The sequence below is a fragment of the Cercospora beticola genome, chromosome 10, assembly GCF_033473495.1.
Source record: "Cercospora beticola chromosome 10, complete sequence".
NCBI lineage: Eukaryota > Fungi > Ascomycota > Dothideomycetes > Mycosphaerellales > Mycosphaerellaceae > Cercospora > Cercospora beticola.
The window spans coordinates 363574-376552 of NC_088944.1; the positions used below are offsets into that span (position 1 = coordinate 363574).

The 12979-nt window shown below is 50.1% G+C and overlaps 3 protein-coding genes across 3 annotated transcripts; 1 reads left to right on the forward strand and 2 right to left on the reverse strand.

Moving 5' to 3' along the window:
* Nucleotides 1-1337: 1337 nt before the first annotated feature.
* On the forward strand, nt 1338-3425 carry RHO25_013179 (uncharacterized protein; the record flags this gene model as incomplete). Its single annotated transcript, XM_023605029.2, has 3 exons — nt 1338-1460; nt 1538-2003; nt 3070-3425. The coding sequence occupies 3 exons, from the start codon at nt 1338-1340 to the stop codon at nt 3423-3425; spliced, it is 945 nt and encodes a 314-aa protein (XP_023448478.2).
* Nucleotides 3426-5550: 2125 nt separating this feature from the next.
* RHO25_013180 (uncharacterized protein) lies at nt 5551-5928 on the reverse strand (the record flags this gene model as incomplete). The annotated part of the gene is made up of 1 exon (XM_065603672.1): nt 5551-5928. The coding sequence occupies one exon, from the start codon at nt 5926-5928 to the stop codon at nt 5551-5553; it is 378 nt and encodes a 125-aa protein (XP_065459744.1).
* A 2143-nt stretch (nt 5929-8071) lies between these two features.
* On the reverse strand, nt 8072-8347 carry RHO25_013181 (uncharacterized protein; the record flags this gene model as incomplete). Its single annotated transcript, XM_065603673.1, has 1 exon — nt 8072-8347. The coding sequence occupies one exon, from the start codon at nt 8345-8347 to the stop codon at nt 8072-8074; it is 276 nt and encodes a 91-aa protein (XP_065459745.1).
* Nucleotides 8348-12979: the final 4632 nt, after the last annotated feature.

The following is a 12979-nucleotide window of genomic DNA, read 5'->3' on the forward strand; positions in this document are numbered from 1 at the left end:
TATAGAGATAATAATAAAAGAAAAAGAAGATAGATAACTTAGAGTTATTTAAAGCTAGGTAGTATACTCTATATTAAGGAAAGAGATACTTACTATTAAGCTATTAGTATTTAGAACTTATAAGAAGTATAGTCTTAGCTTTTAGAAATATAAGTAAAGTAAGAGCTTTTACTATAATAGAGAATAAGACTAAGAAAAGGTAACTAGCTATTAAGAGATAGGCTATTAGAGAGAGTATTATAATTTAAGATTCTATAGATACTATATCTCTCTATCTAATAGTTAGGCTTTAAATAAGTAGTATTTTAGGCTTTAGAAATTCTTAGTAGAAAGTATTTCTTTATAGGCTTATAGTAGATAGAAACCTAAGCCTTTCTAACTACTTATTCCGAAAGGTTTTACTTTGCTTTATTCTACTATATCTAGATAGGTTAGACTTCTAAATTTAACAATAATAAGTATAAGTAACCTCTCTAGCTTTATTTAATACTTTATAAACCTATATATTACTAGGCCTAGTATACTAGTAGTATAGTATTATAGCTATAATACTCTTAGAAGTCTCTATAATACGCCGAGCTACGTTAAACTTATATAGATTATTACTAGCTACTCTCTTCTTTATTTTATTCTTACTATTATACTCGTTAAGCTATTACTACTACTTACTAGTATTATAAAACTAAAAGTCGTAAATATTCGTAGTAGTAGAGTAGAGGAGGATTTATAGATTAACTAGAGGTATAGAAAGTAGTAGAGGAGGTCTATTATAGTTAGTAAAGCCTTAGAAAGTACTTAAAAATATACGATTTTATATACTTAGAAGTAGTACTATTAAAGCTATTAGTACTATCGCTATCCTTATTATTCGTCTAATTACTATTCTATAGCTATATATTATTAAGGAGTACGCTAGATATAGTAGTAAGTATACTAATAAAGTATTAGTAAAGCTAGTAATAATTATAAATAAGTAAAATAAACTCTATATACGAAACTATAGTACTACTACTATCGCCGTCGGTAGCTATAGTATAGAAGTAATCGTATACGTATCGTAGAAACGATTATAGGCAGTAGTAGTAGCGCTAATATAGATTAGTAATACTATTATTAAGAGCGTATAATAGCGAGTTACCTAATACTATAGCGATTATCGTCGTTATCATAGTAGTGGAGGTAGAAGTGCGACAATAGTAATTGAATAAACTGAGAATCAAGCGAAAGTGACGTAGTGGCGAGGTGGCCGATATGGGCCTCCTTATCACCGCGGCTTGGCGCCACGAAAGCGTTCCCCGCCGTGCTGCACCAGCAACACCGTTTGTTTGTACTCATTCATGTACGCAGACTACCAACATCCACGCCGCCGCAGCTTGGCCACCGGCAACGAGCTGATGAAGCAGAACCAACTCCCGAGCAGCCTCCGCTTTAATGCAATGATAGATCTGTCGATCTGCAGGGTATTCTCGAGACGTGCCCAAACCTCTTCATCCTCGGATTCGCTAAATCTATCATACTCATTTCCGACACTCACGAGCAACCCCACGAAGGTGAGCGCTCAGGATGCCACGAAGTCTACGGATGGGGCCGACACGCCGATGAATACGAGCGCCTTCGACAAAGGGCAAGAGCAAGGCCGCTGCCCGGAATGAGGACATGGATGAGGACGACTCGGAGAATAGCGAGGAAGAGCGCAAGGGCGAGTCAGACTGTCGATGAGGACAACATGGAGGAGATTGACCAGGACATCGACTACGCAGAGACAGCCAAGGACCTGCAGGACATGGATGAGAAGGCCAGCTCGAGGTTCGGAAAGCATTTGGAGCAGCTGAGCGCGACTGCGGATTCCACCAGCACCGGCCGAGGGCGACCGACTCGCCATCTCACATTTGGCTTCCTTCGTCGCCGCGTGCCGTGCTTCCACAACCGCTGTCACCACCACTACATTGCACCCCGCAATAGGAGCAGCTTTGGTCGCGCCACTGCCGGTCACTCGGCTGGTTGTCAGTGTGTCTCAATCGACGAACGAGCAAAGAGACAGAACTCGTCGATGAAGGAGAGACTCGGGAGATTTGGTCGGAACAGGCAGACAATACGGTCATTTTGCGCGAAGACAATATTCCCTCACCCAGTGTATGCAACAGAAAGGTGCGGCAGATAAGAAGGAGAACCACCAAAGAGAATGGATACAATCCGTTGCGAAGAGAAGCCTGCGGTGAAAATTTGGCCCATTACAGTTGGTCAAAACAGAACATCAATGAGGATACAGTATCGTTGTGCACGATGACTTGGCGCAACGGTCACTGCGGTTCGGCGATGTTTACTGCAGGAGGTCCAACGCGGAAGGTCGCGCAGAGTTGGTCTTCACTTCGTGTTGGCGTTCGCGTCGCATGTAGTAGACCAATCGCGCCCCGGAGCTCGAGGAGAAAAGGAAGCAGATTTGTAGCCTCTTTACAGGCACCGAAGAGCTCAGGCGCGTCTCACGCGGGCGGCAGAGGAGACGAATCGACCGGCCCACCCAACACGGACGAGGATGCCCCTTCAAAAGTTCGCGATGGGCGATGTATTCACTCTGCTTGCTCGACGGCGTGTGGCGGACGCGCCGAGAAACTCCTTTGGTGCAACACGACGCGCTTTGCCAACACTGCCTTATTTCGGCCACGACCACCACAAGACTGCTTGCCCACCCACCAAACAACATTCAACCGCTGTGCGCCATATCACGAACCGCTGTCGCCACCAACATGTTGTTCTTTACAGCACGCATCACCCTCAGCTCGACCACCCACGACCGTCGCTCTGTCGATTTTGCTTGCGATAAGCCCTGCGCAGTCGGTCGAGCACACCCGATCCGCTCTCAGAACGCTTTGTTCGACTGTGCTGTTGCCTCCCGCCAGCACGCTATGATTCGCATCTCCATGTAGCGCGACTCAAGTTTGAGCACTCTCGTCGCTTCTCCGATCTGGCGATGTAATCAAGTTTGGCGACTTTGTGTCTCCGGGTGAAGGTACACCAACCGACCTGGGATATCTGTCTCTTCACGCCTCTGCGATTGCTGATATACATTAGTGACACGCGATGGCGAATCCATCCTCTTCCGCATCCTCCCTGAGGGTAGTCCCCTTCCAACCGCTTCTCGCGCCGCCAGTGCCGTCAAATCGCCGGAAACTTCGCCAGAACAACGCAAGATGGGCACACAGAGCCAACCAGTTGACATGAAAGGAACCACAATATCGTACGAGAAGTTCGCAAATCTGCTGGACTGGAAGGATCATGTCTTCAAAGACCAGTTTGGCTCAGCCAACCTTGACCCTATTTCGATGAGAAGACACAAGCGCAAGGCGGCTGAGGTTTTCGACACCGAAGATGAGGACGAACAGCGTGAGAAGCCAGACGCGTCACCGGCTCCAAGTATGCCATCGTAAAGTGGTTGGAAGAACTACGCTACCGAATACATAGTCGGCGTCCGTGTCGATGGCACTATTTCCTTGCTTAGAGCATCTCAACTCAGCACTCTTCATCGAAGCAGGTTTGTTCCGCGCCAGAACGGTCCAAAATATCGCACGAGCTTGTTGCGAGGGCACGGATGAATAGCTGCAGGTGCCTGATCACAGTCTTCTTGCGGAAACGGAAAGAATTGGCGGGTCGCTGGGCTTCGCCTTAACGAGGGACATTGCACTGCTGCACAGGAGGTTGACTAGCACAGCATTGCACAATTGACAGTGCCGAACCACGAAAACATGCCCTTTCTAGACCCGTACTTCTTCACCAATACAATACCACAATTCCAGAGATTGCGAGAAGCGACTCACGGAGCCTTTGCATTCCCTCCACCGATTCTCCATCTCTTCCACCCTTGTCACGCACTACTACGCTACCGGTGCACTGCAGAGAGAGGTTGTTGGCCGCCCTCGCTCACAGGCAGCCCGATGTGGTGTGCTGGCCTGCGTAAAAGTGTTCGATGGTCTCACCACACTCGTTTAGGAATCGTATCCTATGTCTCTTTCGATTCGACATATAATGTGCCATATCTCGCCTGCCGCTGCAAGCAATGCACAATTGCGGCCAGACTACATGTGCTTCATCCTCCTCGATCAGTCAGTCCTCAGTAAGAAACATCGTTGATCGCATGCTCTAACATAAGCTCTGATCAAGACACGCCATCCTCGCACACTAAGCAATAAATAGATTGATGATTCCTAGAAGAATGAAGCTGGCCAATGTCACTTTTCCGACCTTCTCGCACTTGCGGAGTTGTTGGCGCGATCTTTCAAGAAGCGACCTGTTAACAGCGCAGCATATCTCCTTCAAACACATTACCTAGCCACGAAAACGCGACAAACTCTAAGCGACGCATATGGATTTGAGAAGAAGGCAGCAGAGTGCTGTCTTCGGCTGCTCTTCAGCAGGCCATCGACCGACGGGCTGGACATTCGACGCCTTCATCTATCAGAAGTTCAAGTCTGCTAAAGAGTGTGCTCGGAGGCTATGTCATGAGGCACACAGCATGGCCCACTTGGCTCTTCGGATACTCGATCGTCCACCACCGGTAGACGTAGTTTCGTCATAGGAGAAAGTTGCTGAATGCCGAGAGGGCATCGAAAAGAAAGCCAAAAAGCGCATGGCGGCGGCCGACCGACATATCGCTTCGCTAAGAGTTCGCATCGCCGTGACCGAGCAGGAGATATCCAGGGCACAAGAGCGAGAAGCAACGAGTATGAACTGCGTACGTATGAGTATCAGTGGAAACGGCAGAAGCTGGATTGTGCGTTCGATAATTAAAAGGGAGTTCTGGGAAGCAGTATCTTGTAGGCATTCCCTTGAGTGGGTGGGCCGACAGGGGCACGACCAAGCAAACAAGTTGATTCTCCCGTATTGTTCTCTGGCAGAACATTCCTTAACCCCAAGCTGTAGCGCAGCACGACTTTTTCCATGCACAGCAAGAAAGAAGCACAGGAAACAGATTCGCAAGCAGACCTTGCCTCTCGTCCAAGCACCTTAGTAACGTTCCTCCCTTGTCCTGAATGAGCCCTCTGGAACCAGAAAGAAACGCATCCTTGCTGCCTGGAAATCAAAACACTGCTCTTTCCGGTTCATTATGCCATGAGAAACAAGTCGACAGTAACACGAACCTGAATAGATGTCGTGCAGCTGCTCCACAAGCATCTGGTGGGCTTATCATGCTGCTTACAATATTACACATATTTCAAGAACGTCGTTGTGCTCTGAATGATCTCGGGGTACGCAAGGCAATTTGAGTCACAGGATCCCTTTGCTTTCTCGCTTGCGCTTACGGACACATCGTATAAACTTTGGACACCATGGATGAGTATTATTCAATCCTTCCTCCCATCGTCCCTTCATCTCGCGAACATGCCCTGCACGGCATCTAGCCGCTCGTCTTCGTTGCGCTTCTTCGCCCCGCAAGCTTTAGGTATACTTTTTTCCCAACAAATCTGCGCTCGTGCCTCTCTTTGAAACTCGCTCCTTTTCGCTGGGGAGGTTGGAACTTCACTTCTGCGAGCTCGGCCAATATTTCCTTCAAATGTTTCAGTCGGCATCGATCTCTGCGCATCTTCCTGTGACTTGAACGTTATAGTCGCTCTGGACCATCTGGGCCTGCTCGTACCTCCGCCGTGAATGCCGTTCCCACCAGTAGTCGCAACTGCCATCATTAGAAGGCGGCGGCCATAAGCCTATCGTTGACAAGTTGAATACGGATGTCTTCCCTGTGGCAGGATCATGATGGATTTCATGCTTTTCTTTCGTCTTGCCACGCGATGCGGTGGTAACGCCATCACCTTCATCCCAAGACTTCGCATCGCCGAGCAAATCGTTCAAAGTCTCGTCGTACACTTCAACGAAGTCGGCTTCCACTGCGTATTCCCAACCCTTGGATTTCAGCCGCTGCATCTCGGAGAGAAGCATCTTGATAGCGCTCGGTATGATGCCTCTGGGTCCAGTCACCTTGCCACGGCTGCGGCTATTTCATCACCGGTGGCCGAAGTATGGAGTTCTTCATCTGCGTTCAGTGACAGATCTCTATCAATTGTCGCCGTGTTCCTTGAGAAGAAGGTCTATCCCAGTCGGCTTCATGATATAGGTATGTCATAGCTCCCGGGCGATGCATGTGCGTTGGAGCTATCGAGAGGTCAATGGATGTGATCGAAGATCCTCCTGATTCGGGCTTGTCGTATCGGAGGCTGGACGGAAGACGGCAGAGTCGCAATCATCGTTGAAGCTGTCCGCCTTCAGCGAGACCATTCAAGATTGTGAACAATTCGGTCGCGTTCGCGATGAGCTCTGGAAACTTGCCGGATTCTTGAATGAGCAGCTTAAGCACCAAGGATTTGGAAGTATGCGGACTCCCGCAAATAACATTTGTGGTAGTAAAATCGTCTTATCGAGGCCGCAGGTACGGAGATTGTCGAGAGTGTTAAGCAGATAGCGGAACTTCTCGCGTTAAGCTGTCGAGGAATATTGTTGTAAGTAATGCTCTCGAAACTGATTTGGGTTGCCCGATTATCCAAGGTGGTCTTGTTCTTTTTGTCTATGTTGTCCAGACCTGCATGAATAATGAACAAGCACGCTCACCGCGGCCGAATAGGTAACAAGCAGATATTGTGCTTAAAGAACGCAATTTCGTGAGAACCGGAAGATGTTAGAAGAATCGAGTTAGGCGTATTATAGTGGTGGGAGGCTGGATGCTTTGCTACGCATCGAAGTCTTGGCTGCCGTGCTTGCTGACTCTGAGACTTGCGAAGCACGTATGAGAAGGTGTATTCGAACAAGAGTGGATTGTGCAGGTATTTGCTGAATGTCGGCGGATCCGTGGCGTGTGTTGTTAAGCATCAAAATCTGTGTACAGAAAAGAACTCGGACTGTGATTGCAACATCTGAAACCATGGATATGAGTAACCATATCGGGGGTTCGTATCAACCACGGGATCAAATTCAGTGCTTCGTGTTTAGCTACAACGATAATACAGTGCCTACGAATCAAAAGCTGAAAAGGGGATCATCATATACGGTGTCGGGTGCTGACCGGACGGTGCACGCCCGAAGGCTTACGAAGTGTCGATGACCATGCGGATCGTCGTGTTCAAGACCGAAAGGGCCTGATGGCAGGCTCCCATTTGCGTAGGAAAATGACATTCTGACAGTTTCGATAATAATACTACCATTTCCAAGCTGTATAATGAACTGGTGCTGAGCGTTTACATCCTGCATCAAAGGTGCAGCTCTAAGCTTGCTTCAGCAAAGGGTGAAACGAACTCACTTGTAAGAGGATTCCAAGCCCGGTGAAATTCGATAAGATGCGACACTACACAGAATGTCATTGTCGGCTCCCAATATCCCTCGCAGTGGCGTTAATGCGAACTCAGCGGTTCCTCGATGCCAAAGGATATCTCGATGCTGCACGAGCAATACTCAATAGCGAACACCTGTGCCTCGATGTACTCCGTACACTCGCTGAATGAAAGCACCACGGGCTTAAGCGTACATACCTCAGTCGTGTAAATTGCAGCGTTGCAGGCAACTGAGAACAATGGCTGGATAGCAAGTGACTTCTCGAATACAGTAGCTCGGCTGAGCATGGCAATGTGGTATTCAAAGTTGCCCTTTCGGATTTCGCTCTCTTCTTCGCGGAAAGTCATGCCCAAATAGCGGCGTCCTGATAGATGCGCATCACGAGGGTCATGAATGGTGCAAATTTTTGATCGGGACGTTGCTTAGGAGTGGCAGCTTCTGAAGTACGGCAATTCTTCCTTTTAGTGTTCCTACGGGCTCCGTTGGGTTAGAGACCCAGTTCTCACCTACAATATCTTCTCGTACAGAGGACTGTTTGTGCTTTGCTCGACGAGTGGCAGACTCAATGTAGCAAGACGAGGCCTCCTCATACCAGGGTGCGTTTGGAATTATTTTGCGAGTTGTTGTATATTCACTGCCGTTGTGGCGTATGTCTTGTATCCCGTACCCATTAATGGCGGCTGGATGAGAAGTGATGGTGACCGCGGAGACCTAGCCGTTGGCATTGGAAACAGATATTGAGCTGGACACAGTGGAGCTTCTAGTCGATGATGAGTTGGTCGTAGGGCCGCGTAGGTGTCGAAGGTGTCATGAGAGCCTTTCTACTCTTAGCAGGCGTGAATTTCTCGGTGTCCAGCGGACGACGAAAGTCCTGGAAGGCGTTCTGTGTTGCGAGCGATGCTGCACTGCGGTGACCGTAAATGTGGATCTCCGGAACACATCCGCCTGGTTCGCCTGGCAGTCCAGATGGAATGAGATTAGGATTCACTTCTCGTGCCACGCGGTTTGCAGCACCAGATGAAGGGCTTTGCGGCATGAGTCCTCGTCGCTATTCGTTGAATCATTCTACGGCAGACGACTATCGACATGCTGTACCAGACGTTCGTCTTTCTTTAAACATTACGGCCGAATGTCGCTGTGCCTTCTTCCTACAAAGTGAGACCGATCTTTCGCAGCACGACTTCGGGTCGTTCTTCTTCTTCTACCTGCGCATTGTTCAGACTCGCCCTTTGGTGTTTCGAGCCCGACAGCGATACCACAGCATGCGAAAGCGGCAGTTCGTGTTTGATCTGATTTGTGCGGTCGTGCCCGTTCCCGCTTCAATCGCGCCATTGAGTTCATGACTATTTCACCGCACTCGAGGCATCAGTTGGCAGCGCAAGGATGATACGCGTTCTCGGCCTTGAAGTGCCGTGAAGTGTGGTATTGGCGCGAGAGAACAGCGCAATCGGAGAAGGCGTTGTTCGTGCGTCTCTCCACGTGAGTTTTGCCGGATCTGGAGACCATCGCGAGGCCAGATACCAGCCAGATCTCTGCCGACCTTCCAACTTTGCGGATCGTGACGATGGTCGGTCCCTTGTTTCACGTCCTTCTAGGTCGCTTACCAATCTCCATGCTCGCTAAACTTGATCACATCACCAGACGTGCGGGTGAAACCCTTGAGAGGCAGTAGGTGGTGCCGTGTGGGCTCTTTAGGTCGGTGAGCGTGATCTGTGTGCTTAGTGCAGCCCACGCAGGCGCGCGGATTCTAGCGTCCTAGCGGGAAGCGACAGTACAGTCTAAAAGGGCGTTTTTGGCGCGTTCATGTCGACTTTGCTCCTGGACGTCCAACGATCTACGCATGGCATGCCTAGAATCAGGTGATTGGGAGCGATAGTCGTCGCCGGTCGTCGAGGTGAGGGCGCCGCAGATCAGACATGGCGGCATGTTGGCGGCGAGGCTGTGGACCGACGGTGTGGTGCCAGGAGCCGAACGACGGCAGTATTGTGGTCAGGTCAGTGCGTGCGGAGAGCGATGTGCAGTAAAAGAGAGACGGTAATTTGCTGCACCTTTCGCCAGTCTATGGTGGCAGGTTTGGTGACGGGAGGTCGGCCGTTGTGGACAGACCGACCCTGGAGCCATGAAATTTTGGGGGCTCCCTGGAGGACTCTAAATTCCGGAAGAAGGTCAATTTACGTCCAGGGACGATCTCCACTTCCTGGAACAATATTGGGCTAGACCATGGGGACTCAAGACCAAGCAACGAGACGTGGTACTGTGAACAGCGCATGTGGGGCTAATGTGGAGATGGCCGTTGATTGTGCCAGTCGGACATAGCGGACATCGTGTGACGCTTTATGATCCGAGAGCATGATTACAGACAGCGTGTGCGATGAGTGCCTGGTTGATCAATAATGACCACGTCAAGGTCAACATTCATTCGTTATTCTTCTAGTGGTAGGTCTTGCAAGAACAAGCATGGACAACGTCCAAGTGTGGTGTCCGATCCAGTATCTCCAAGAACCGACTCGCCGACAACGATGGCCTGTAGCAAACATATGCTCAGGTACTTGCAGCGGCGGATTGTGGTACTGCATCTTCTGACAAAAGTCGGCATGCATCTGTAGGCTTCCGAGTCCCTGTCTGCCGACTACGGCATACCTCTGCACGTAGCTCAGGCGAGGTCGATAGGGTCACTGGCATCGGCAATCGGGCTCGTGCGCTGTCTGACAAAGTCGCGAATTTCTGCGTGTGAGAAGAGATAACAGCTTGCCAGCATGACCATTCCAGTGACGAGCGTAGAACGGGAGAGATACTCGGCATCGGCAAGAGCCTTCGGTTGTGAGCGGCGTCTTGAGCGCCAGACGGACCCTCTGAAACTGCTTGCGTGAGCTCTTCATAAGCGTCTTGTACAAACCCCGGCATCCTCTTTCACCGCTGAAGACTTTCCTGCGAGCGTTCTTAGGAAGGACATTCTGACCATTTCTCCAATCTGCCTTCTTGACGAAGAAGCTCTCTAATCTGACCTGCGTCGAGGTGGCTGCGACGTTTGAATCCACTGTTTCGAATGTTCCTTAAGCGATGGACTCTTCGGAGGGGAGCTCAGACTTCTTCTTCTTGGCACTCTTTCTTCGTGGCTGTAAATCCAGCTGGTGCGATCTCATCTTCGCTTCCTGGACAGCCATCTAAATTTCGACTGTTGGCTCCTTCACAATTGTCAAGATTCTCTTTCGGGAGAGTTGATAAGTCCCAGGGTCGGGAGTGGGTAAAGTTCTTCTTGATAAGCGAACAACTTCCGAAGGTTGACTGCGTCTGCCGAGTCTTGCGCTCCACTGCATGGAGTCGCGTTCGCCTTGGGCCTTCTCGCTGTCGGGGACGTTGAGGAAGCTGGCAATACCATCATAGGAGCTCGTCATAGTGGGTGGGGAAGAAAGCAAGCTTCATGTTATTTCTCCATGCTTTCGAATCCGTTTCATTCGTCCACCTCGTGAGCAGCGATTCATCTGCTACCTCGTGATTCACTCGGATGCTTAAAGGGCTAGGACGCTCCGAAGCTCACGTGGCCGGCAGTGATTTCGTTGGCTCCATTGGCTTCTCCGGCGACATGAGACATCCATCTTGGCCAAAGTGAGAAGGAAGGCTCTCGCCGTGTTGATGTGGTCTTGTTCGGTGTTCTCTCGAATGTGCTTTGCTATCCTCGGCGCTGTCGTTTCTGACCGGAAGCTTTTGCCTTCGCTGTCATTCGTTGTCCAGGGCTGACCGGATTCGCAGAGCATGCACCGTCTGTCCTAGCATCGTACCTCTCCTTCACACCCTATGCAGCTCGTCCTTCTCTTGTGCCCGTTCAAGTCCAGCAGCAGCCTGCTCTTGCATGTCAAGCTCTTTCTCGTGCCTCTTCTCGTTCGTTTGGCGCGTATTGGCCTAGACCGAAGGAGACCGTGCACGGCAGTGTTTCTGGCCGAGCTTTGGGGTATCGGAGATGTGTTGTGCGTAAATTGGAATCCATGCCGGTGTCCAGTCTCGCACATGGAGAGTCTGCTTTCGTGTTCGCAGGCTTTGGTGGGCTCCAAGTGCGCCGTCCACTCCCGCCTGGGACAAAGTGGACGTGAAGGTCGCTCCTCACATCCTCCTAAAATGATGATGTGTCTAGTGCTGGGCTATTGATTGGACAGCGCAAAGCGATGGTCGATGAGCCTGTGGAGTGTTCTGCATGCTTGCGACTAGAGATTGAAGCAGGCATCGCATTAGCTACCTTTGCGAGTTCGCGATCTCGTCGAAGACCTCCGTAGATCAAGTGAGCAACGTCAGCTGTAGGCGGCGAGTATTTGGAGTATCAAGGCGAAGACAATGGGCGGTTGGAACAATGCCACAATGTGAACGGCACCAGCGTTTGCCGCGAGCGCGCAGACCCTCTCCGCCTGCCGGAGCCGACAAAGAGCCGACGGAATGTCCTTGGCCTTGGCTCGCTTGGGCACCGCTTACGCAGACTCTACCCGTTGCTGTCCACTGCAGCCTCCGCCGACTGCAGCATTGTGGTCATCAGCCGCCAGCGTCAGAACGAATTGCCTCACAATCGTTCTAATCGGTGGCGAAGCCCGAGTCAGCTCACCTTCATCAAAAACACTTCCCGAAAATGCAAATCTTCTGCCCCAGCATAACAGTGGTCAATGAATTCGCCAAGGATACGTGTATCCAGGGACGAAAGGGATGAATTCGGTGTTCACATCGGTAGCAAAGATCTCGTCAGCCATCCTCAAAAGCGCGTCCTCATCAAAAGCTGACATTTGCATGTCTCACAAAAGAGTAGATTCGACTGGCATCGCATGGCCGGACATCGTGCTGAGTTGCGCCATCCGGGTACCCACTGACACCAATGGCACCTTCAAGCCTCCTTCGGTCTGTCCCGACTTCATCGTGGGTATATGCCCACTGCCTGTACAGCAGCACGAGTGATCCAGCTACTCATGAGAGACCGCAAAGGGTTTGTTCTGACTTGCACATGTGCTATTACGAACTCAGAGGTTTGGTTGCAGCACCATCAACACCGCACATCGTGCTCAACGAACAAACGGATGTCATACCCCAACATCCGGTGAGAGCATTCACTGTGTTCTAATATCAAGGCGTCCGTCACCGAGCTCACTCAATGGTTTGGACTCTGGACTGCATCAAACCCAAGTCAAGTACCACACATTATCAGATCTATCAGACGCGGCCATTTCCACAGGTCTCATTGCAAAGCTACTTCAGAAGCCAGTGTCACTAGCGTGAAAGAGCCACGTCAGCTTTGAAACAACATCGAGCTCTGTGACTGATAAGCCCTCAAATCAGCAGCGGTGGGGAGCACCTGCAAAATTTCAGTCTTCTACGCAATCTGGTACATTCCGGCGTAGCCTATCGCCATTCATTCCATCTTTCATGCAGGTCGGGTTGCTAGACTGGAACCTACCCTTTGCCCAACGTCTTCAAGCACGGCGCACAATGCCCCATATCATGGAGTCGACTTGTAAGTTCAACACAGTAGAACGACTTTCGGTGACCAGAATGTTCGTGAGTAAAAGCTTGCAGAGAACAGTCGCTTTCGCTCCTTTGTTGCCATTCTTCGTGCCCGAATGAGCAAACTTCCTCACACAAATGATATTCCCCTCTGAGCTTCCGTACCCTCTGGACGTGCTGCCTTCAAGACCTC